The sequence below is a fragment of the Rhinatrema bivittatum genome, chromosome 3 (genome assembly GCF_901001135.1).
Source record: "Rhinatrema bivittatum chromosome 3, aRhiBiv1.1, whole genome shotgun sequence".
In the NCBI taxonomy this organism is placed as follows: Eukaryota; Metazoa; Chordata; class Amphibia; order Gymnophiona; family Rhinatrematidae; genus Rhinatrema; species Rhinatrema bivittatum.
The window spans coordinates 323,809,359-323,834,378 of NC_042617.1; the positions used below are offsets into that span (position 1 = coordinate 323,809,359).

General features: G+C 43.3%; 1 protein-coding gene across 4 annotated transcripts in view; it reads left to right on the forward strand.

The window, feature by feature from the left end:
- PPIL6 (peptidylprolyl isomerase like 6) overlaps nucleotides 1-25,020 on the forward strand; it is a 79,234-nt gene that overhangs the window by 1,743 nt on the left and 52,471 nt on the right. The window contains exon 1 of one of the 4 annotated variants that reach the window (XR_003855606.1): nucleotides 7,056-7,149. The exons of 2 other annotated variants lie outside the window; for them this stretch is intronic. Coding sequence is in view for 1 of the 2 variants with exons in the window: in XM_029595293.1 (XP_029451153.1) it covers nucleotides 7,081-7,149 (69 nt within the window). In the remaining variant the exon portion in view is untranslated. Of the gene's footprint in view, nucleotides 1-7,055; nucleotides 7,150-25,020 lie in introns of those variants that run through there. One more of the 4 variants, XM_029595293.1, reaches the window with a different exon arrangement.

Genomic DNA, 25,020 nt, shown 5'->3' on the forward strand with positions numbered 1-25,020 from the left:
GGCTATTTCTGCCAGTTACACTTTACATTATATTGTATGTGTCTGTGTGTTGGGGGGTAGGCTATTTCTGCAGGTGCCATTTAAATAACAAAACAAAACAAAAAAAACCTTATTGAGAGTTTGATCATTCCCCAGTAGGCCACTACCAGACATATAGTGAATTCACTAATACATTTAAAGGACGTTAGACACATTCCTGCTCCCATAGCAACCTAAAACTTAAGTAAGAACTGAACAAATTTGAGATGAAGGCAGCAAGAGGGGGGCTTCCCAGTCTTTTGCATCAAGTGTCACATGTATGATTTTTTACCCGCCAGTGAGAAATTGTACATATGCATGCGATGCAAAGAGATCCTGGCTCTCAGAGAACGAGTCCAATCTCTGGAGGCTAGAGTGGCAGACCTGGAGGAGCTGAGGCAGACATAGATGTGTGTCTGTGTTGGGGGGGGTAGTATCCAAGTCCCAACTTCAGACTGGCAGCCCTGGTGCTGCCTTGGAGGAAGAAGGTCTCATGATTGGAGAGCATCAACCTGGTGCAGCAGGAAAGGATCCTGTAGCAAGAACCTGCTCTCCAGGTGGTGCATTGTCCTTTCGCACCAAGGATATCTCCCCAAGGCCTTCTGCCCAGGAGGGAAGGGTTAGGTCTGCGGTCATAGTTGGTGATTCGATTATTAGGAATGTAGACAGCTGGGTGGCTGGTGGGCGTGTGGATCGCCTGGTAACATGCCTACCTGGTGCGAAAGGTGGTGGACCTCACGCGTCACCTAGATAGGATTTTAGATAGTGCTGGGGAGGAGCTGGCTGCCGTGGTACATTCGGGCACCAATGACATAAGAAAATGCGGGAGGGAGGTTCTGGAAGCCAAATTTAGGCTCTTAGGTAGAAATCTTAAATCCAGAACCTCCAGGGTAGCATTCTCTGAAATGCTCCCTGTTCCACGCACAGGTTCCCAGAGGCAGGCAGAGCTCCAAAGTCTCAATGTGTGGATGAGACGATGGTGCAAGGAAGAGGGATTCAGTTTTGTAAGGAACTGGGGAACCTTTTGGGGATGGGGGAGTCTCTTCCAAAGGGATGGGCCCCACCTTAACCTAACTTTTAAAACGGAGATAGAGCAGCTTTTAAACTAGAACAAAAGGGAAAGCTGACAGTCGCTCAGCAGTGCATGGTTCGGAGAGAGGTATCTTCAAAGGATACTAATGATGCATTAGAATTAGGGCATCCCGACAGTGAGGTTCCAATAATAAGAAAAATAGTCCGAGTGCCTGTAACATAAAACTCACCTGTGCTAAAAAATTCTAACTTATCCCTATCAATTTAAAAGCAGAATGAAAATACAAACAAAAAACAAACTTTGAAATGTTTGTATACTAATGCCAGAAGTCTAAGAAGTAAGATGAGAGAATTAGAATGTATAGCAGTGAATGCTGACATAGACTTAATTGGCATCTCAGAGACATGGTGGAAGGAGGACAACCAATGGGACAGTGCTATACCAGGGTACAAATTATATTGCAATGACAGAGAGGAGCACCCGGGAGGAGGTGTGGCGCTTTATGTCTGGGATGGCATAGAGTCCAACAGGATAAACATCCTGCATGAGACTAAATGCACAATTGAATCTTTATGGGTAGAAATCCCTTGTGTGTCGGGGAAGATTATAGTGATAGGAGTGTACTATCGTCCACCTGGTCAAGATGGTGAGACTGACAGAGAAATGCTAAGAGAAATTAGGGAAGCTAACCAAATTGGGAGATTTCAGTTACCCCAATATTGACTGGGTAAATGTATCATCGGTACATGCTAGAGATATAAAGTTCCTGGATGGAATAAATGACATTTTTATGGAGCAATTGGTTCAGGAACTGACGACAAAGGGAGCAATTTTATATCTAATTCTCAGTGGAGCACAGGATTTGGTGAGAGAGGTAATAGTGGTGGGGCTGCTTGGCAATAGTGATCATAATATGATCAAATTTGAATTAATGACTGGAAGGGGAACAGTAAGCAAATCCACGGCTATCATGCTAAACTTTCAAAAGGGAAACTTTGATACAATGAGAAAAATAGTTAGAAAAAACTGAAAGGAGCAGCTACAAAGGTAAAAAGTGTGCAAGAGGCTTGGTCATTGTTAAAAAAAACAAAAAAAAAAAAAAAAAAAAAAAACCATCCTAGAAGCACAGTCCAGATGTATTCCACACATTAAGAAAGGTGGTAAGAAGACAAAACGATTACCAGCATGGTTAAAAGGAGAGGTGAAAGAAGCTATTTTAGCCAAAAGATCTTCATTCAAAAATTTGAAGAAAGATCCAACAGAAGAAAATAGGATAATCCATAAGCGTTGGCAAGTTAAATGTAAGACATTGATAAGACAGGCTAAGAGAGAATTTGAAAAGAAGTTGGCCGTAGAGGCAAAAACTCACAGTAAAAACTTTTTAAAATATATCCGAAGCAGAAAGCCTGTGAGGCAGTCAGTTGGACCGTTAGATGATCGAGGGGTTAAAGGGGCACTTAGAGAAGATAAGGCCATAGCGAAAAGATTAAATGATTTCTTTGCTTCTGTGTTTACTGAAGATAATGTTTGGGAGGTACCTGTACCGGAGATGGTTTTCATGGGTAATGATTCAGATGGTCTGAACCAAATCACGGTGAACCTAGAAGATGTGGTAGGCCTGATTGACAAACTGAAGAGTAGTAAATCACCTGGACCGGATGGTATACACCCCAGACTTCTGAAGGAACTCAAAAATGAAATTTCAGACCTAATAGTAAACATTTATAACCTATCATTAAAATCATCCATTGTACCTGAAGACTGGAGGATGGCTAATGTAACCCAATATTTAAAAAGGGCTCCAGGGGCGATCCGGGAAACTACCAACCGGTTAGCCTGACTTCAGTGCCAGGAAAAATAGTGGAAAGTGTTCTAAATATCAAAATCACAGAACATATAGAAAGACGTGGTTTAATGGAACAAAGTCAGCATGGCTTTACCCAAGGCAAGTCTTGCCTCACAAATCTGCTTCACTTCTTTGAAGGAGTTAATAAACATGTGAATAAAGGTGAACCAGTAGATGAAGTGTATTTGGATTTTCAGAAGGTGTTTGACAAAGTTCCTTATGAGAAACTTCTATGAAAAGTAAAAAGTCATGGGATAGGTGGTGATGTCCTTTCGTGGATTGCAAACTGGCTAAAAGACAGGAAACAGAGAGTAGGATTAAATGGACAATTTTCTCAGTGGAAGGGAGTGGGCAGTGGGGTGCCTCAGGGATCTGTATTGGGACTCTTTTCAATATATTTATAAGTGATCTGGAAAGAAATACGACGAGTGAGGTAATCAAATTTGCAGATGAACAAAATTGTTTAGAGTAGTCAAATCACAAGCAGATTGTGATAAATTGCAGGAAGACCTTGTGAGACTGGAAAATTGGGCATCGAAATGGTAGATGAAATTTAATGTGGATAAGGGCAAGGTGATGCATGTAAGGGAAAAATAACCCATGCTATAGTTACACAATGTTAGGTTCTATATTAGGTGCTACCACCCAAGAAAGAGATCTAGGCGTCATAGTGAATAACACATTGAAATCATCGGTTCAGTGTGCTGCGGCAGTCAAAAAAGCAAACAGAATGTTGGGAATTATTAGAAAGGGAACGGTGAATAAAACGGAAAATGTCATAATGCCTTTGTATCGCTCCATGGTGAGACCGCACCTTGAATACTGTGTACAATTCTGGTCGCCGCATCTCAAAAAAGATATAGTTGTCATGGAGAAGGTACAGAGAAGGGCGACCAAAATGATAAAGGGGATGGAACAGCTCCCCTATGAGGAAAGACTAAAGAGGTTAGGACTTTTCAGCTTGGAGAAGAAATGGCTGAGGGGGGATATGATAGAGATCTTTAAGATCATGAGAGGTATAGAACAGGTAGATGTGAATCGGTTATTTACTCTTTCGGATAATAGAAAGACTAGGGGAAACTCCATGAAGTTAGTTTGTGGCACATTTAAAACTAATCGGAGAAAGTTCTTTTTCACTCAACGCACAATTAAACTCTGGAATTTGTTGCCAGAGGATGTGGTTAGTGCAGTTAGTATAGCTGTGTTTAAAAAAGGATTGAATAAGTTAGTGGAGGAGAAGTCCATTACCTGCTATTAATTAAGTTGACTTAGAAAATAGCCACTGTTATTACTAGCAACATCAGAACATCATCAGAACATCAGATATGCCATACTGGGTCAGACCAAGGATCCATCAAGCCCAGTATCCTGTTTCCAACAGTGGCCAATCCAAGTCACAAGTACCTGGCAAGTACCCAAACATCAGACTGATCACAAGCTACTATTTCTTATTAATTACTGTCATAGCAATTTATGGATTTATCCTCTAGGAACTTATTCAACGTTTTTTAAACACAGTTACACTAACTGCTGTAACCACATCATCTGACAATTAATTCCAGAGCTTAACTATGCGCCGAGTAAAAAAGAATTTTCTTCTATTTGTTTTAATGAGCCTACTTGCTAACTTCATGGAGTGCCCCCTGGTCCTTCTATTACCTGAGAAAGTAAATAACCGATTTACATTAACTTGTTCAGGTCCTTTCATGATTTTGTAGACTTCTATCATATCCCCTTCAGTCGTCTTCTCCAAACTGAACAGCTCTAACTTCTTTAGCCTTTCCTCATATGGCAGCCGTTCCATACCCCTTATTTTGGTTGCCCTTCTCTGCACTCTCTCCAGTGCAGCTATATCCTGAGATGCAGTGACCAGAACTGCACACAGTATTCAAGGTGAGGTCTCACCATGGAGTGATACAGAGGCATTATGACATCCTCCATTTTATTTTCCATTCCCTTCTTAATAATTCCTAACATTCTGTTTGCTTTTATGATCACCACAGCAAACTGGTCTGAAAATTTCAATGTATTATCCACTATGATGCCTAGATCTCTTTCCTGGTGGTAACTCCTAAGATAGAACCTAACATTGTGTAACTACAGCAAGGGTTATTTTTCCCTATATTCATCACTTTGCACTTGTCCACATTAAATTTCATCTGTCATTTGGAAGCTCAACCTTCCAGTCTCGCAAGATCCTCCTGCAATTCATCACAATCCGCTTGAGATTTAACTACTCTGCATAATTTTGTCATCCGCAGATTTAATCACTTCACTTGTTGTACCCCTTTCCAGATCATTTATAAACATTAAAAAGCACCGGTCTAAGTACAGATCCCTAAGGTACTCCACTGTTTTCTATCTCTTAACCAACTTGCAATCCACAACAGGACATCACCTCCTATCCCATGACTTTTTAGTTTTCTTAGAAGTCTCTCATGTGGGACTTTGTTGAATGCTTTCTGAAAATCCAAATATACCACATCTACTGGTTCACCTTTGTCCACATGTTTGTTCACCCTTTCAAAAAAAAAATGTAGGCTCCAGACTGATTCTTTTGGTTGGAGGCGGAGTGTCTCCTAATGACGGTAAGAAGCGTAAGGAGTGACTCCCTGTCAGCTCAGCCAAAGGAGTTCGGATTTGGAAGGGTGGGATAGACTTAGTGTTTGGGTACTTGCCAGGTTCTTATGGCCTGGATTGGCCACTGTTGGAAACAGGATGCTGGGCTTGATGGACCCTTGGCTGACCCAGTATGGCATGTTCTTATCTTCTTAAATTAATGTTCATTCGTGCAAATCGCATGTTGAGGCATTAGTTATAACGTCCTAACACATAAGCTTAGCTTATACTTTCTATGGATCTGGAGTTTGTGATGCTGGGGTCCTGTACATTGGATCTATGTAAAGAAAACATGATTTATGCACAATCATATTTTATGTGTGCTAAGCATGTCTTTGTACATTTTTGGATTAGCATGGGGCCGATGCAATAAATTCTGTATGGAAAATAGGTGCTCGGTGTTGAGCACCCGCTTTCCTATTGAGGGGGTCGCACTAAAAAAGATGCGCTAGGGACAAATGTGCGCCCCTAGCGCCTCCTTTTCAGCAGGCGCCCAGGAGAGGGGGCTGTCAGTGGGTTAGAAAAACGGACGCTCAATTTTACGATTAATTGATCATCCCTTTTCCTAACCTGACCGCCGGTACTCTTTTTTTTTTTTTTGGTTCCTTTGACTTAATATCACCACAATATTAAGTCACAGGAAGTACAGAAAAGCACTATTTTCTGTTTTTCTGTACACTTTGGGCTGCTCAGAAATTAACGCCTGCGCTAGGCAAGCGTTAATTTCTGAGGGTAAAATTGTGCGCACCAGGCACACTTTTTTATTTTAATCAGGGGGGGGGAATAGGTAATAACCTCATCAACATGCATTTGCATGGGATGAGCGCTGTTAGCTGCACGCTGTGCTGCATAGGCCCCCCTGTTTTTAAACTCTGGATGTATTAGCATGCCATTAGCTTACTGCAGAGGAAGTTAACTTTTTTTTTAGTGCGAGTAAATAAATTGTGCTCTGAAGTTATGTGCACATATTTTAGTTACGTCTTAGAATATCAGAGCCATTGTGTATGTGTGTATGTGTGTGTGGGGGGGGGGGAGGGGGAGTGTAGTAGTGTTTCTCCATTGACAAGCAGGGCTGAATTAGCCATGGCATATGCGTGATGTAATCCGACAGTTATTTCATCCTGCTGTCAATGGAGAAACCCATTTACAGGAAGCAAACTTGCTTTGAGCAGGTACCCACTTACCTTGTGTGGTGGCCCGTATTAGTGTTTCCACTGATTACCCATCTTATTTGGAGGGAATGGGGTGTAGGGGTGTTTTTGCCAGTTACACTTACCTTCTATTTTGGGAGGAGATGGGGGAAGTGTGAAGGTATTTCTGCTGGTTACACAATTACCTTATATTGTGGGGGGAGTGTGTGTCTTGCTTTCAGCCTAGGAGAGGGGACCCCCCTCTTGTGCACGCTCTGCCGTACAACCCATGCCCCTCAGCTAGCTAAGTGCCAGCTATGTGGCAGATGTGAGCCAGCTGTGACTTCGCCTCACAAAGCTTCCGATTGGTGTTGCCATGGAGAGCAAGATTTTGTTTACCAGTCAGATGGAGGTGTGGCTTCTGTTAGTGCAAGATGATACTGCTGCAGGTGATCGGTCACCTGAAGGGGGTCCCCTTCCACCAGGCCAAGAACGCTGCTGAGGTAACGGAGCTCTGTGCAATATAGAGAGAGCGGCCTGAGAAAGGAGTGGGGAAGCAGCCCTTCAGGGGAGTCAAAGCTTCCAAGAGAGAAGTGAGCACTAGTCATTCAGCAGAGACTCGGGCCCTTGAGGAGACAGGAGGAACCGAGAGGGGAGTATAAACCTGCTCCTATATGAGGACCAGGTGTGGGAACAAGAGGGCTAAACTATTCCTTGCGGGGACTGGAGAGGTATTCCTTTAATTGATGGGAGATCTGAGGTCTCCTGCAAGAAGAGAGATGCCGGAGGACAGGAAAGGGAGGCAAGGTTGTGGGAAGGAGGGATGCTCCTTTGCCTGGCAGCACAGGGGGGCATATGGAGAAACTGCCCTTCAGAGGATAGCTGAGGAAAGGAAAGGGAGGCAGCTCCTAGCAGGAGAACTAGAGCCCAAGAAGGGAGGGGGAGAGCTGTGCTTGTAGGAATATACCAGTGACTGGGTAGCTTCTGCTGTTATGCAGGGGTCGGGCTGTTACACATCTACATTATATTGTGGTGGGTGTATGGATGTTTCCACCAGATGCACACTTACTTGTTGTGTTTGCGGGAAGATGGTGTGTAGGGGTTTTTCACTGATTGTACACTTACATTATATTGTGGGGGAAGGGGGTGTAGGGTTGTTTCCACTACTTATACGCTCATCTTATATCGTGTATGTCGGGATGAGTGTTTTCGCTGTTTGCATACTTAATTTATATTTAAGAACCTTTGTTTCAGTTTTTATTTTATTTTCCCAGGGAGTTTATCAGTGTTTATTAATTTCAACCAAATGGAAGAAAATCAGTGGAAAAAATGACTTCTTTTTTTTTCACAATAGTTTTCTCTTGGTTTTTCTTGGTTGTATTAAACATTGATAAATTCCTAAGAAAAATAAAGTAAAAACTGAAAAGGAAGGACCCTGCTTGTATTGTATATGGAGGAGGGGGAGTGTAAGGATGTTTCTGCTGGTTTTACACTTACCTTGTATTGGGGGTTGGGGTCACAGTATCTCATAACCTCTGCCTGTTTGCAGCCTGGGGGAGGGGCACCCTCCTTCATGTGCTCTGCTGGACCCACACACACATCGCCCCCCATCAGATAAAAGCCAGCTATGTGGCAGGCAATAGCTAGCTCTGACATCGCGTGGCAAGGCATTTGATTTAAGTTGCCATGGAGAGCGAGCTTTTGTTTACCAGCCATGCAGAGCCACTGCTGCTTGTGGTGGTGCCAGATGATGGTCTATTTCCTGAAGGGGATCCCCTTCCAGATGTCCAAGTGCACCATCTAGTTAGGAGGGCCGTTAGAGAGCTTGAGCCTCTGGGGAATAGTCAGAAGAGGGAGCTGCAAGAGAAGGGAATGTGGGAGCAGCCCCTGAGAGGAAGAGTCAAAACTGATGGAAAGGAAACATGGGGGGAGAGAGAGCTGTCTCTTAAAGAGAGAAGTGGAACCTGAGACGAGAGGAGGTAGCAATCCCAAGCTGGAGAAGTAAGTAGTAAAGGACTGAAAATCAATCACCAAGCGAAGATCCTGAGAAAGGAAGGGAAGCTGTCTCACTGTCAGAGAAAAGTAGGGGGAAACAGCTTTTCAATGAAGAACTAAGTTGTCCAAATAACTTTATCCGGCTCAGAGCATTTAGTTGTATTTTTCCCTGGCTTTTCAGGAATGTGGATGGCTCGTTTAGAACAGCCTGAAGAGCACTGCCATTTGAGGCACTTGTAACCCCAGCTGAAGGTTGTGAGAACCCACAGTTTGGGAATCCCAGCCTTAGGGGCTGCTTCTCATTCCTTTCACTGGTTCTGCCTCTCCACTTAGGAGTTGGTCCTCCTCCCTTTCTCCAGTTCTGCCGTTTCCCTTAGGAGTTGACCCTCCCCTCAGAGGCTGATTTTCCCAAAACTAGCCCCAGTTCTAACTCTCCTCTTGGGCTGATTTTCCATGGTGCAGGAAAGAGGGTTTTAGATTCTGGTGAAGGGGTGCTTATTCCGATGGGATGGGCTTTTCCTTAGCTAGAGTGGAACCAGGCTTCTGGTGCTAACATTTAACAAGGAGATAGAGCAGCTTTTAAACTAGATCGTGGTGGAAAGCCGACAGTCACTCAGGAGCACATGGTTCAGAGGGAGGTATCTTCCAAAGATTCTTGCAGAACAGGGAAGTTATACTATTCCAGTAGAGAGGCTGCGTTTAAGGCTGAAATAGCCTAGACGAACTAGACGAAGAGCACTCAATTGCAAATGACTCTAAACTGCCTTTGCCATTTTATAACAAGCAGGTTTTCAACAAAGAGAAATGAAAGTATAAATAAAAAACATAGTTTAAAAAATGTCTGCATGCAAATGCTGAAGGTTGAACAGTGAGACTGGTGAGTTAGAATGTATAGCATAATACAAGGGTATAGACATTATGGGCATTTCAGAGATGTGATGGAAAGAGGATAACCAATGGGACATTGTGATACCAGAGTATAAATTATATCATCGTGATAGGGCAGATCAAATTAGTGGAGGGTTTGTGCTATATGTAAAAGATAGCATAGAGTCAAGCATAATGAAATATGCAAAAAACAAAATGCAGTGTGAAATCCTTATGGTAGATATTCCATGTGTGATGGGTAAGTGTATAGCAAAGGGTGTATACTACTGATCACCTGGCCAAAATGAAGGAACAGACTGTGAGATGCTAACTGAAATTACAAAAGGGAATACATTTGGCAACACTGTAATAATGGGAGATTTTAATTACCCTGGTATTTACTGGGTCTTTGTCTCATCGGGGCATGCTAGAAAGGATTAGTGTCTAGTTGCCGAAAGGTTTAGTTTCTAGTTGCCATAATTGACTGCTTCATGGAACAGCCGGTCCTAGAACCAAAAGATACAAAGGGTTACTGTAGTAGGGCCGCTAAGCAGTAGTGATCATAATGTTATCACTGGAGGGAGGATAGTAAGTAAAATTTAACTTTTAAAAAGGGAGTCTATGATAAACTGAGGAAATTAGAAAAAAACTAAAAGTGGCTGCAAGGGTTACAATTTTGCATGAAGTATGAGGAAAAAGCTTGCCAGTGAAACAGCAACTAATATTAAAAAATTCCATTTTCTAGATTCTGTATGTTTGCTATTATTGCTACACATTGGTATAATTTTTTGGAATTTGATAAAGTTCACCATGAGGGACTCCTCAGGAAATTACAAAGTCATGGGATAGGAGGCAATGTTCTGTTGTATTGGTAACAGGTTAAAAGATTGGAAACAGAGGATAGGACTAAAATGGTCAGTTTTTCAAATTGAGAAAGGTAATTAGTAGAGTACCTCAGGGTTCGGTATTGGAACCTGTGCTGTTTTTAAAATTGTTCTCTATAGTAGCTTAGTGGTTAGAGCAGTGGGCTGCAAACCAGGGAAACTAGGGTTCAAATTCACTGCAGCCACCTCTGATCTTGGACAAGTCACTTCACCTTCCATTGACTCAGGTATGAACTTAGATTGTGAGCCCTCTGGGATAGGGAAATATCTACAGTACCTGAATGTAATCTGCTTTATTTTTTCTTTTTTAAACTTTTTTTATTTTTCAATAAGAAGCACAAAACTACAGAGAACACAGTGCACATACGGTGATATGCCTATCCATTAGTTTTATATAGCATAAGTATCTAACAAATACTGGAAGACATTATACAGCAATGTGCTAAAAATTGCAAAATTAATTTAGGACATCAGGATCGACTGTTCTAATAGAACCAGAAATTGTCCCAAATCTTGTCATTATATAACCAGATTGTGTTTCAGCATGTAGGTGAGCTTTTCTATTTTTGTAATATCTAGGGCTTGTTTATACCACACTTCACTTGAAGGGACAGACTTCACATTAAAGCAATTGTAAACCTTCCAGCATGAACTAGTTGATTAGCAAATATTTTTTTTAATTGTAGGAAGGTGTGAGACCTCCCATCTCCCCAACAAACATAGCCCAAGTGTTAATATAATGCTGGCTCCCACCATTTTGGTTATGGGCCCCCAAATATCTTTCCAGAAGGCAGTAATGAACAGGCATTCCCAACATATGTGGAAATAGAAGCCCTCCATTCTACGTCCTCTTCAGCATAGCCTGGAGGAGCCAGGAGAGAACTTGCATAAAAAGATGATATTGCAGGGTTTACTGTATACAAGCATATTTATAGTTAAGTTGTGGGGCTGGCTGGGTTGGGAGACTGTTCTCTTTGAGTGACTTACCCCCCCCCCCCCCCCTCCCCACCGAGGCATATGGTCCACAGGAGTGTTGAGGTGGACGAAGTAAAGGGGGGAATGGGTAGGGGGAAGGGAATGTTATTAGCAAACAGAATGTTGGGAATTACTAGAAAGGGAATGGTGAATAAAACAGAAAATGTCATAATGCCTCTGTATCACTCCATGGTGAGACTGCACCTTGAATACTGTGTACAATTCTGGTCACCGCATCTCAAAAAAGATATAGTTGTCATGGAGAAGGTACAGAGAAGGACGACCAAAATGATAAAAGGGATGGAACGCTCCCCTATGAGGAAAGATTAAAGAGGTTAGGACATTTCAGCTTGGAGAAGAGACGGCTGAGGGGGGATATGATAGAGGTCTTTAAAATCATGAGAGGTCTAGAATGGGTAAATGTGAATTGGTTATTTACTCTTTCGGATAATAGAAGGTCTAGGGGGCACTCCATGAAGTTAGCATGTAGCACATTTAAAACTAATCGGAGAAAGTTCTTTTTCACTCAACACACAATTAAACTCTGGAATTTGTTGCCAGGGGATGTGGTTAGTGCAGTTAGTGTAACTGGGTTTAAAAAAGGATTGGATAAGTTCTTGGAGGAGAAGTCCATTACCTGCTATTAATTAAGTTGACTTAGAAAATAGCCACTGCTATTACTAGCAACAGCAACATGGGATAGACTTAGTTTGAACTTGCCATGTTCTTATGGCCTGGATTGGCCACTGTTGGAGACAGGATGCTGGGCTTGATGGACCCTTGGTCTGACCCAGTATGACATGTTCTTATGTTTTCTGTTTTATCCAGATAGCAATAGATTTCAAATGGAAGTCATGGGAGGTGTCTGATCTCTTATTATGAAAGTACAATGTTTTAGTTGTAAAGATAAATCGAATATATTATATAATGCCCCAATAGAATTATTTGTTGCAAATTTTTAGTAAGATTTCTCTGCTCACAAACGAGTCACCGCTTAAATGGAAACATTTTTTTAAAAGGGAGGCTGCAGAGTGTGGTACAACACCTGCAACCTACCTACTTAAATCAAACCCAAAAATTTTTTTTGAAAAGTGGAGGAAGGGTTTCATATAAATGAGTTTTAAACCACCACAAGGTCTGCTCGGTTTGCGTGTATAATCATAAACCAATCCTCCTCCACTTGTGAATTATTTTTGATTCCGTGCAACATAGGTAAGAACTGCATCTATTTTTTTTGAAACATGTTTTTTTAAAACTTTTTCTGTGTGTCAAATCAAATAAATCAACTTCCTTGATTTGAAAAAAGTGCTTTCAAAGTCCCAACTTATCTGGTAATGTTAATCCACCCGACGTAGCCACGTTTCTGGTCCGCAACGGAACCTTTCCTCAGGGGATGTATTCTTCTCAATCAGTCGGTGTACCACGATAGCTAGGAATGAAATGCAAAAAGATTATTTTTCTTCAAGGCGCCATTGTGCGCTCTTCCACGCTCTACAAACCTCTCACTAACGATCATAGCTTTTAACCTAGAGACACAGATGGTTTCACAACCAATCACAACGCCTATTGCTGTTACGTCATCACGTATTCGTTCAAATTAAGGAGCCCCAATCAAGAGCTTCATTCAACCCATGGGGGACTTGCGTGTTGAGAGTAAAAATCCAAAATGCTTCACGTTTATTCAACAGACTTTCGCGATCTCCTCCTCTGGCAGTTGTAGGTACATGATCTATAACTGTCCATTTCAATATACTGTACGAGTGACCATATTGTTCACAATGTGTGACGATTGGAGCAGTTAATGTAGATGTGTTCAATTTAGATTTATGTTCATTCAACCTCACTCTAATTTTACGGGTTGTCCTGCCTATGTATACCCCAGGACAGGGACAGATAATTGCGTAAACAACATAATCAGAATTACATGTTGTATTGTATTTACGATGTACATGATAACCTGTCACCGGTTCCTGCCAACTTATGCCCTCAATGCAATTCATGCATCCAGATTGGGCCTAACACCTGGGTCCTTTATGAATTAAACTACCAACCCCTTTTGAAGAAAAATGAGGCTGATCTCCTTAGATGGGACAGAAAACACTTCTCTTGGCTTGGTAGAATTGCAATCATAAAAATGAACATTTTATCCAGATTCTTGTATCTGTTTATCACCTTGCCAATGTTTATCTTGACTGCTTTTCTACAGTCTTGGCAAAGGAGGATCTTCGGCTTTATATGGAAGAAGCACCCTCCTTGGGTATCCCACATTTTAATGTACCAGCCCAAGGAACGGGGAGGTCTAGGGGTCCCTTGCCTCTCTTGGTATTTTGTAGCTGTACAATTATGGGCACAACTCTATTTCCATAGACAAAATTCCATTAAACAATCGGTTCTCTTGGAACAGAGTTTAGTGGGAGGTGCCCCCTTATGTGTCCTACCTTGGCAACCGCGTTGTACTTGGCTACTGCATGGAGATACCTATTGCCCTTCAAACAACATTATGGGTTTGGGAGAAGTGGAAGGCAAAATTAGTGGGAAATAGGGAATATTTTTACGTGTCCCATCTTTTTTATAATACTGTTTTTTCAGCGGGATTTCAAAATAAGGCATTCGAGGAATAGAGGGCCAAAGGCATTAGTAATTTTGAGCATGTTTTAAGGGAAAGAAAGTTAATGTCTGCCTTTGAACTTAAAAAACACTATCAATTGAATCTATTGGATTTTCTAGCGTATGCCCAACTGCGCATTTTTTACTATCCCAAGCAGTTTCCACCTCATTAGCCATGGGAAATCCTCTATTTGAACATTTGTGTATAGAAGTAGAGAAGAAAAAGGGGCTGGTGGCCAAAATTTATTCCCTGTTCTTGGGAATAGTTAAGGAACCCTTTTTATATTCTCGAGCCTGGGAGGCCGATTTAGGCACTACCTTGACCTCTGAAACGTGGGACCAAGTATTTCTTTCCTCAAGCAAATGTTCACTTTCCTCTTCTTTGCAGGAAAATTGTTATAAAATACTATTGAGATGGAATCTTACTCCTTCTAGATTGCATTGCATGAACCACAGAATTGATGATAAATGCTGGAGGAATTGTAATGGGAGGTGCATTTTTGGTGGGATTGACCCAGGGTTTCCACATTTTGATCCCAAATATTTCAATGGGTTGAAACTATTTTGGGAGTACAGGGTTTATTTGATGCGGGTCTAGTATTACTGAATGTACCCCACCCACACCTGGACAAATAGCATCGCTTTTGCCAACAAGTTTTTATAGCTGCAAGAAGTGAATTGGCACTCTATTGGAAGCATACGGAAGTCCCCTTAGTGCAATCAGTTTTGAATAGGCTGCTCTTCTATTATAGGATGGCCTCTATAGACACTTATAGACGCCATCAATCACTCCTCTTCCAGAAAATCTGGAAATTGTTTTTGAAAGAGGGGGTCAGTGCGCCATTAACTTAGTTTACCACACTCTAGTTATGAGTGTGGCATTACATTCGTATCATTTTTTCTAGTGAGTATTCTCAATATTCACTTGGGCGAGAAGGTACTTATTTGCATAGACAATGTCTCACAGACACTTTATGTATTTATTTTTATTTTTTCTATTTAGGACCGGACACCTTGAGGTTATGTTATGTTATTTATTAGATGATAGTTAGAGGGGCCAATAGTGGTGCCCTTGCTTAATTGGCATTATGTTTACACTTACACCTTATTACTTTTACGCTGTTTGCTATCTGGAACAGTTGGTTTTGTTCTAGGGTGAGGGAGAGTGAGATAAAACTGCTTATTGTATAATGAATGTCAACAGTATATCTGCTGAAAAGTTTATGCACTATATAAATAATATTTGACCTTCAATAAAAATGAATTAAAAAAAAAAAGAGGATATTGGTAAGCCTACAGATAGAGATTCTATGGGCCTTCTGCCATAGGCATCTCCAATCTGTCTCGTCAAGATCCAAATGAAGGTCCCTGTTCCATAGCTTTACCAGTGTGTGAGGAGGTTCTTTAGCAATCAGACATTCCATAATAGCCTTATATAGCTGAGATAGCCTTCGTCTAGGAATATGTTCACTTAGAAAAACCTTCTCAATCATAGAAGGCATCACTGGCTTCCAACCCTGCTCCCTAAGATATCAACTTAATATAGAAGCCTTCAGAGTTCTCGTCAATCATGAATTCATTGCTCAAATCTGAGAAGGATTTATACTCTATAGTGTTCTCTTGCAAAAGCTGACCCACAAACTTCAAGCCCATTCGCCACCACCCAGCCGCTTCTGTACAGAAAGTGTGCAGGGATAGAGACAGATTATCCTGGAAGGGTAGAGAGTAACTCCTAGCTTTGGCTAGTCTGTTGTTGCATCAGTTCGACTCTGCACGTGTGCAGAGTCGAACTGATGCAACAACAGACTAGCCAAAGCTCTGCCATCTTCATCTCTAATGAATACTATGGGTTAGTCATGACCCTGTGCAGCAAAGTCAAGATTCCCTGCATGTAAGTGGCCCAATAATAGACCTGTAAGTTGGGAAGGGCCATCCCACCCTTCTTTATTTGCCACCATAAGGTGCACAGCTTAATGTGTAGGTGCTGATTGTTCCAAATAAATTTAGAAATCATGCTGTTAAGGATAATAAAGAAACTGTCAGCTATGTAGCAGGGAATATGCTGAAAAACGTACATAATCCGCCCAGGATATAAAGTGATCATGCTAATCTCTTCAGTTCCTGCCTGGTGTCACTAGAAATAATAATAAGGTTGTGAGCTATTCCCATTAGTGATCACCCTTGCCTTGGGGTGGAAGTGTAGGGCCTTCACTCAGGCACTAAATTGAAAAGAAATGCCAGATTTGACCAGAACAGAGAAAGGGAAGGGCCCACATAACCGATCGAAGGCCTTTTCGGCATCCAAAGCGATCACCATAGCCTGCCACTTTGTCCCTCTTGGCCAGTGCCAATATATTAAACAGCTATCAAATGTTAATTGTGGACTGTGTGCCTTTGACAAACACCATTTGGTCCATGTGACCAAGTATATTAGTACCGACTACAACCTCATCTGAATGACCTTAGCCAGTACTTTTGTATCTGCATTCAACAGCGAAATAGACCTGTACGAACCTGGGTCCAGCTTATCTTTTCCTTTTTTTATGAATAAGCACAATGTTTGCCGCAAGCAGCATACTTTCCGTCTTAGGAAAGGTCTTTAGATGGGAGAATATTTTTAGCATTAGGGGAGCTAACTCTGGTCCAAAATGTTTATAAAAATTCAGAGAAAACCTGTCTGGGCCAGGTCATTGCCTAGCCACAGTTGAGCTATGGCTTTAAAGAATTCATCAGAAGAAATGGGTGATTTGGTTCAAATATGTATTAATCTCTTCCAGACTGCCTTTAAGTTAGAATCCTGTCTGCTATGCAGCATCCCTGCCACCAGAGGTCCCTTGGAGCTACTCCTGCTCTTGCTCCAGCCATAGACTCCATGGGCTCATGACTCAGCAGCGCTTAGCCTATTTAACCCTGCTTCTTGCAACACCTGACACCTTCTCAATAAGTCTGCTTGGCTCCCTATTTGACCCTGTTCTACCTTGTATTCCTCTATGGCCTCCAGTCCTTCTGCCTAGTCCTGTGGCCTTCTGGCCTTTTTGCTCTTTGCCTTGTGGCCTGCTCAGGCCTATCCTTGCTTTGTGGCCTAAGGGCCTTCTTGTTCCTTTCCTTGCCCCGTGGCCTAAGGGCCTTCTTGCTCCTTGCTTTACCTTGTGGCCTAAGGGCCTTCTTGCTCCTTTCTCTGCTCTATGGCCTGTCTAGGCCTTGCCTTGCTCTATAGACTATCTAGGCCTCTTCTTGTCTTTCCCCTTGGGACCTTACCTTGCTTAGCCCCTATGGGCTTCTTGTATCGCTGCCTTTGGACTTTTATGTTCCTTGTTTTGTGTTGTCCTTGACTTGACCTGACCTGTCTTATCTTTGTAGTGATAGGATGGGACTGTCTGAATATCAACATTTATGGAACCAGATCACATCGAGGTCAGCCAAATACAACAACAAAGAACTGACATTTCCAGAGCTTTTCCGTTTAGTAGATTCAGACCTGTATCATAAAGACTCTTAAGATCCCTAAATCCTGGAGCCAACATAGACAGGAAAAATACAATTATGCTGCTAATTCAGGGACAGTCGGGGAGGAAGGAAGGGTCAGAGTCAGGGGAAGGGCAGAAACCTACCCAGTATAGCATACCTAACACCTTTGAATGGGAATGGGGGAGGGGGAGGGGGAGGGGGCGGGGGGAGACCCAGGGAATTTCAGACAGGCTCAGAGAGAGGATGAATCCTTTAAGTTTGCATGGGAACATATAATATAGTAATGACAGAAAAGGACCAAATGTTCCATCCAATCTGCCTAGCAGGCTTCTTATGGATGTATCTGCTGCACCGTACAGGTTACCCTCATGTTTCTCTTAAGGGTAGCAACTGCTGCTCCGTGAGCGTGGATGGGAAGTTAATCTCTAGAGCGAAAGAGAAGAACCCCATGCCTCCTTATTTCATAATGAAAGGAGACTTCACTGGGTAGCAAATGAAAGTCTGGAGGGAGAAGTGATAGAACAACTCCTAGTGCCCAAACCATATTGCCAGCAGGTCCTGAAATTTAGCCATCTTTTAGGGGGCTACCAGGGGAGGAAAAAACTTGAGAGAAAATAGCACAGTTCTTTTTGCCTGGCATATGCCAGCAGGTCCAGTTACATTGCTAATCCTGCACTACCTGTCAATTTACTAAACCTGCAGTGGTACGGCCAGCTCCTCTTATACAGATGCCCATTATAGAGACCCCTTTTGAGAAGGTGGGCATGGACCTAGTAGGGCCTCTAGAGAGATCTGCCTGGGGAAATAAATACAACTTAGTCATCCTTGACTATGCTACGACATATCCAGAGGCAGTACCTGTATGGAATACAAAGACCTAGATGGTGGCAACCACGCTAATGGAACTTTTTTCCCGATTTGGACTGCCCACGGAAATCTTAATAGATCAAGAGACCCCCCATTCATTTCCAAGATAATGAAACAACTCTGCTACTTGTTCAAGGTAAAACCTCTGCATACCTTGGTGTATCAGCTGCAGATCCAATGGCCTTGTTGAGCGCTTCAATCAAATACTCAAACGTTGAGAAAATTTATAGCAAAAGACGGCAAAAAATAGGACTTGCTGCTACCTTGAATGCTATTCGCAGTCTGCGAAGTACCCCAGAGCTTGATGGGGTTTTCCCCTTTTGAATTACTGTATGGGAGGAGACCGAGGGGAATCTTGGACATAGTTCGAGAGACTTGGGAAGAGGAACTGAATCCTGGACAGAACCTAGTAGACTACATTATCTGGATGCAGGAATGACTGAAAAAGGATGGGGAGGCTGCTTGCCTATGTCCAGAGAAGTCTCAGGCTACCCAAGCCTGAGGATACAATCACCCCATAGTACAAAGAGTTTTCCAGCTGGGGAACTGCATCCTTGTCCTCTTCCCATCTTTGGAGAGCAAACTGTTAGCCTGCTGGCAAAGCCCATACAAAGCTTTAGAGAAACAGGGCCCTTGGATTACAAAATAGCCCAACCGGATAAATAAAAGAAAATTCAGATCTACCACGTAAACCTTCTGAAGTGGGTTGTACCAGTGTGCAGACTGGTACAAGAAGAGGAGTTTGGTCCAGTGGTATCCTTGAAGTGGACTGAACCTAGATTCCTTTAGGAGAACAACTCTCCACTGCACAGAAAACCAGCCTAACTGGGCTAGTGGAGCAAAACAAGGAGATCTTCTCAAATATAGAAATGACGGCAGAAAAAGACCAATCGGCCCATCTAGTCTGCCCAGCAAGCTCCCACACTTATTTTCCTATACTTATCTGTTTCACCGACCACCAAGTTCAGGGCCCTTGTTGGTAACTGTTTGATTCAAATTTCCTGCCATTGATGCAGAGTAATGTTGGAGTTGCATCAAAAGTGAGCATAAGGCTTAATGGTTACGGGTAGTAACTGCCGCATCAAACAAGTTACTTCGATGCTTGTTTACTCAGACTGTGCAGATCCATTCTTTGTTGGATGTTGTCTGAATGTAAATCTTCTTTTCCACATTTCTCCCTGCCGTTGAAGCAGAGATCAACGCTGTATATGCATTCAAAATGATGTATCAGACTTAATTGGTTTAGGGTGGTAACTGCCGCAATAAGCAAGCTACCCCCATGCTTATTTGTTTACCCAGACTGTGTAGTTCAGTCCTTGTTGGTTGTTGTCTGAATGCAAATCCTCTTTTCCACATTTCCCCTTGCCGTTGAAGCAGAGAGCAATGTTGGAGTTGCGTAAACCGTGTGAAGGCTTATTGAGTAGGGGTAGTAATCACCAGGTAGTAGCCTCCATTCCAGCAAGCCACCCCCATGGCTCTTCTCTTCATTCCCATCTTCTAGCCTTTAAGGATCCACAGTGTTTATCCCATGCCCCTTTGAAATCCTTCACCGTTTTAGTCTTCACCACTTCCTCCAGAAGGGCATTCCAGGCATCCACCACCTTCTCCGTGAAGAAATACTTCCTGGCATTGGTTCTGAGTCTTCCTCCCTGGAGTTTCAAATCGTGACCCCTAGTTCTACTGATTTTTTTCCAACGGAAAAGGTTTGTTATTGACTATGGATCATTAAAACCTTTCAAGTATCTGAAAGTCTATATCATATCACCCCTTCTCCTTCTCTCCTTCAGGGTATACATATTTAGGTTCTTCAATCTTTCCTCATAAGTCATTTTATGAAGAACATAAGAAATTGCCATGCTGGGTCAGACCAAGGGTCCATCAAGCCCAGCATCCTGTTTCCAACAGAGGCCAAAACCAGGCCACAAGAACCTGGCAATTACCCAAACACTAAGAAGATCCCATGCTACTGATGCAATTAATAGCAGTGGCTATTCACTAAGTAAAATTGATTAATAGCCATTAATAGACTTCTCCTCCAAGAACTTATCCAAACCTTTTTTGAACCCAGCTACACTAACTGCACTAACCACATTTTCTGGCAACAAATTCCAGAGCTTTATTGTGCGTTGAGTGAAAAAGAATTTTCTCCGATTAGTCTTAAATGTGCTACTTGCTAACTTCATGGAATGCCCCCTAGTCCTTCTATTATTCGAAAGTGAAAATAACCAAGTCACATCTACTTGTTCAAGACCTCTCATGATCTTAAAGACCTCTATCATATCCCCCCTCAGCCTTCTCTTCTCCAAGCTGAACAGCCCTAATCTCTTCAGCCTATCCTCATAGGGAAGCTGTTCCATCCCCTTTATCATTTTGGTTGCCCTTCTCTGTACCTTCTCCATCGCAACTATATCTTTTTTGAGATGCGGTGACCAGAATTGTACACAGTATTCAAGGTGTGGTCTCACCATGGAGCGATATAGAGGCATTATGACATTTTCCGTTCTATTAACCATTCCCTTCCTAATAATTCCTAACATTCTATTTGCTTTTTTGACTGCTGCAGCACACTGAGCTGACTATTTTAAAGTATTATCCACTATGCTGCCTAGATCTTTTTCCTGGGTGGTATCTCCTAATATGGAACCTAACATCGTGTAACTACAGCAACGGTTATTTTTCCCTATATGCAACACCTTGCACTTGTCCACATTAAATTTCATCTGCCATTTGGATGCCCAATCTTCAAGTCTTGCAAGGTCCTCCTGCAAAGTATCACAGTCTGCTTGTGATTTAACTACTCTAAATAATTTTGGTCGCCCTTCTCTGGACTGACTCCATCCTGTTTCTGTCCCTTTGGAGATACAGTCTCCAAAACTGAACACAGTACTCCAGGTGAGGCCTCACCAAGGGCCCTGTACAAGGGGATCATCACTTCCTTTCTCTTTCTAGATATTCCTCTCTCTATGCAGCCCAGCATTCTTCTGGCTTTAGCTATCGCCTTGTCACATTGTTTCACCAACTTCAGATTGTTAGGCACTCACCCCTAGGTCTCTCTCCTGCTTCGTGCACATCAGCCTCTCACCCCCATCAAATACAGTTCTTTCGGATTTCCACTCCCCATATGCACGACTCTGCACTTCTTGGCATTGAATCTCAGCTGAGTCAGCTGCCATATCTTCGACCACTCTTCCAGCTTCCTTAAATCCCGTCTCATTCTCTCCACTCCTTCCGGCGTGTCCACTCTGTTGCAGATCTTAGTATCATCCGCAAAAAGACAAACCTTACCTTCTATCCCATCCACAATGTCGCTCACAAAGATATTGAACAGGACCGATCCCAACACCGATCCTTGCAGCACTCAGCTTAAAACCGTTCTCTCTTCAGAGTAAGTTCTATTTATCATCACATATTGTCTTCTGTCCGTCAACCAGTTTGCAATCCAGGCCCCACCACAGCACTCACTCCTAAGCTTCTCATTTTATTCACAAGCCTCCTGTGCAGAGCCATCACAAAAGCTTTGCTGAAATCCAAGTAGATGACATCAAGTGCTCTTCCTCGATCCAATTCCCTAGTCACCCATTCAAAAAAGTCAATCAGTTTTGTCTGACAGGACCTTCCCCTGGTGAATCCATGCTGCCTCTGGTCCAGCAATTCTTCTGACTGTAGATAGTTCACTATTCTTTCTTTCAGCAGCGACTCCATTACTTTTCCTACCATCGATATGAGGTTAACCAGCCTGTAGTTTCCAACCTCCTCTCTGCTCCAACTCTTGTGAAGTGGGACCACCACCGCTCTTCTCCAATCACTTGGAACCACTCCCATTTCTAGGGATCTATTGAACAGGTTACGCAGCGGACCCGCCAGCACATCTGAGCTCCCTCAGTATCCTGGGATGAACCTCGTCAGGCCCCATGGCTTTGTCCACTTTGTTTTCCTAGCTCTTCCCATACATTCTCTTCTGTAAACTGAGTTTCATCTACTCCACTCCCCTCCAGTTTCTTGTTAACTAGCGATGGTCCTTCTCCAGGGAACACCGAGCTGAAGTATTTGTTTAATATTTCTGCCATTTCTTTGTCTCTCTCCACACATTGATCCTTTTCACCTTTCAATTTCACTATACCACTTTGGACTTTTCTCCTTTCTCTGATGTATCTGAAAAATGTTTTGTCACCTCACTTTACCTCTTTGGCAATCCTTTGTTCTGCTTGACTTTTTGCTGTCTTGATTACTTTCTTCATCTCCCTCAGTTCCACCAGATATTCTTCCTTGTGATCCTCCCTTTGGGATCCTTTATATTTCTTAAATGCTGTTCTTTTAGCTTTTATTTTATCAGCCATACTAAGGTGAACACACCTTGTGCAATATAACATCATTACACCTCCTGGCTGTCGTGCAGCAGTGGCTATATCAGATTCCCAAGGCCCGGTGCCATGTCATCAAGACTGAAATGAAGGAGATGCTCGGCTCAGAATTATAGAGGACTCTAACAGTGACTGGTTATCTCCCATCGTACTGGTATCAAAGCTAGATGATAGTATCAGATTTTGCATTAACTTTGAAAAGATCGACAAGGTTTTGAAGTTTGATGCATACCTGATGCTCCGGGTGGACAAGTTGAATGAGCGTCTGGGATCGGCCCAGTTTATCTTTACAAAAGGGTGTTGGCAGGTGCCTCTCACACCACAGTGAAGGAGAAGTCTATATTCTCTAAGCCAGGTGGACTCTTCCAATTCACTATCCTCCCTTTTGGACTCCATGGCACTCCCACAACATTTCAGCACTTGGTTGACTGTCTGCTGCGCCCGCATCAAGTTTATGCAGCCGCCTACTTGGATGACATTCTGGTGTACAGCCCAGACTAGAGGACATATCTAAGCCAATTCCAGACTTTACTAACAAGTCCAGGACTGACAGCCAATGCCAAGAAGTGCTTGCTAGGAGGGCAAGAAGTCCAGTATCTCAGTCATATCCTGGGGAATGGAAAAGTCCACTCACAGACCTGGAAGATTGATGCACTCACCTGGATGCCAGTCCCGGAAACAAAATCAAAATGAGAGCCTTCCTAGGCCTCACAGGGTATTACAGGAGATTCATACCGAATTACTCAGAGAAGGTGGAACCTTTCACACGGCTGTTGTGAAGAACAGAGAAGACCTTCAGGCTCTGAAAGAGATGTTGTACTCTGAACCGGTTCTGATAAGTCTGGAGTTCACTGAACCTCTCATTCTGCAAACTGATGCCTCAGAGATAGACTTGGTAGCAGTCTTAGTCCAAGACAGGAATGGCCAAGAACACCCTGTGGCATACATTATCCAGAAGCTGATGCCACAGGAGAGGCACTACATTCAACAATCAAGAAGGAGGCCTTGGCAGTTTTGGTACTACCTGCTAAGACTGCAGTTCACACTTGTGATGGATCCTCGACCTCTCCTGTGGATAAATAGAAACAAGGAGTCCAATGTGCGGGTAATAAGTGGTTCCTAGCCCTGCAACGTTTCAGCTATAAGATCAAACATTGGGCAGGAAGGGAAAACATCAATGTGGATTTCCTATTCAGAGAGGGCCGGATTTTAAAAGCCCTGCGCGCGTAAATCCGGCCGGATTTACACGCGCAGGGCACTCGCGCACCGGCGAGCCTGTTTTGCATAGGCTGCCGGCGCGCACATAGCCCCGGGATGCGCGTAAGTCCCGGGGCTTCGTAAAAGGGGCGGGAGGGGCGTGTCCGGGGGGGTCAGGGGCGGTTTGGGGCGGGACCGGGGGCATGGTGCCGGCCCAGGGGCGTGGTCGAGGCCTCCGGACCAGCCCCTGGATCGGGTGATGGCGGGCCAGCAGCGCGCTGGCGAACACAGATTTACGCCTGCTGAAAGCAGGTGTAAATCTGCCAATAAAGGTAAGGGGGGGTTAGATAGGGCCGGGGGGGGGGGGGGGTTAGGGAGGGGAAGGTGAGGGGAGGCGGAAGGAAAGTTCCCTCCGAGTCCGCTCCGATTTCGGAGTGGCCTTGGAGGGAACAGGCAGCGCGCGCCGGGCTCGACGTGCACAGGTTGCACAAATGTGCACCCACTTGCACGCACGCGCCGACCCCGGATTTTATAAGATACGCGCGGCTACGCGCATATCTTATAAAGTCCAGCGTACTTTTGTTCGCGCCTGGTGCACGAACAAAAGTACGCGCACGTACATTTATAAAATCTACCCCAGAGTATAGGCACACAATCACCCTAGTAAGGCTGAGCTGAGGGGGAGGGTATGTGAGAGAATGTATAGGAAACTCCCTCAGAACAGCTTAAAGGACCAGCCACAGCTGCCTGGCCCAGTCCTCCTTATGAGTCAGTACTGCAAGTGATTCTCAGTGAAGGGAGGTTCCCCTCCTCATAGTATAAGGCTTCAGGACCCAGAGAGGCCCCAGGGAACAGGTAGGAAGCTGGTATATAGACAGACTACTTATGTTTGATATTTTTAGAGCTGCATTTAAGACTGCTGAGGTAAGCAGCCTTTGTCTTTTTCTGTTCTGTAAATGAAACTTTGTGTGTATGAAACAGCCAGAGTCTGCCTGCTTTTTTCTTCTGGCTATTTCCCAAGTCAAGGCTGCTTCCATCTAGTACAGGACCTTGTGAGACTTGGAGTCTGGTTAACTGAATGGCAGATGAAATTGAATGTAGAAAAGTGCAATGTGGTGCATATAGGGAAAAATAATCCCAACTACAGGTTCAT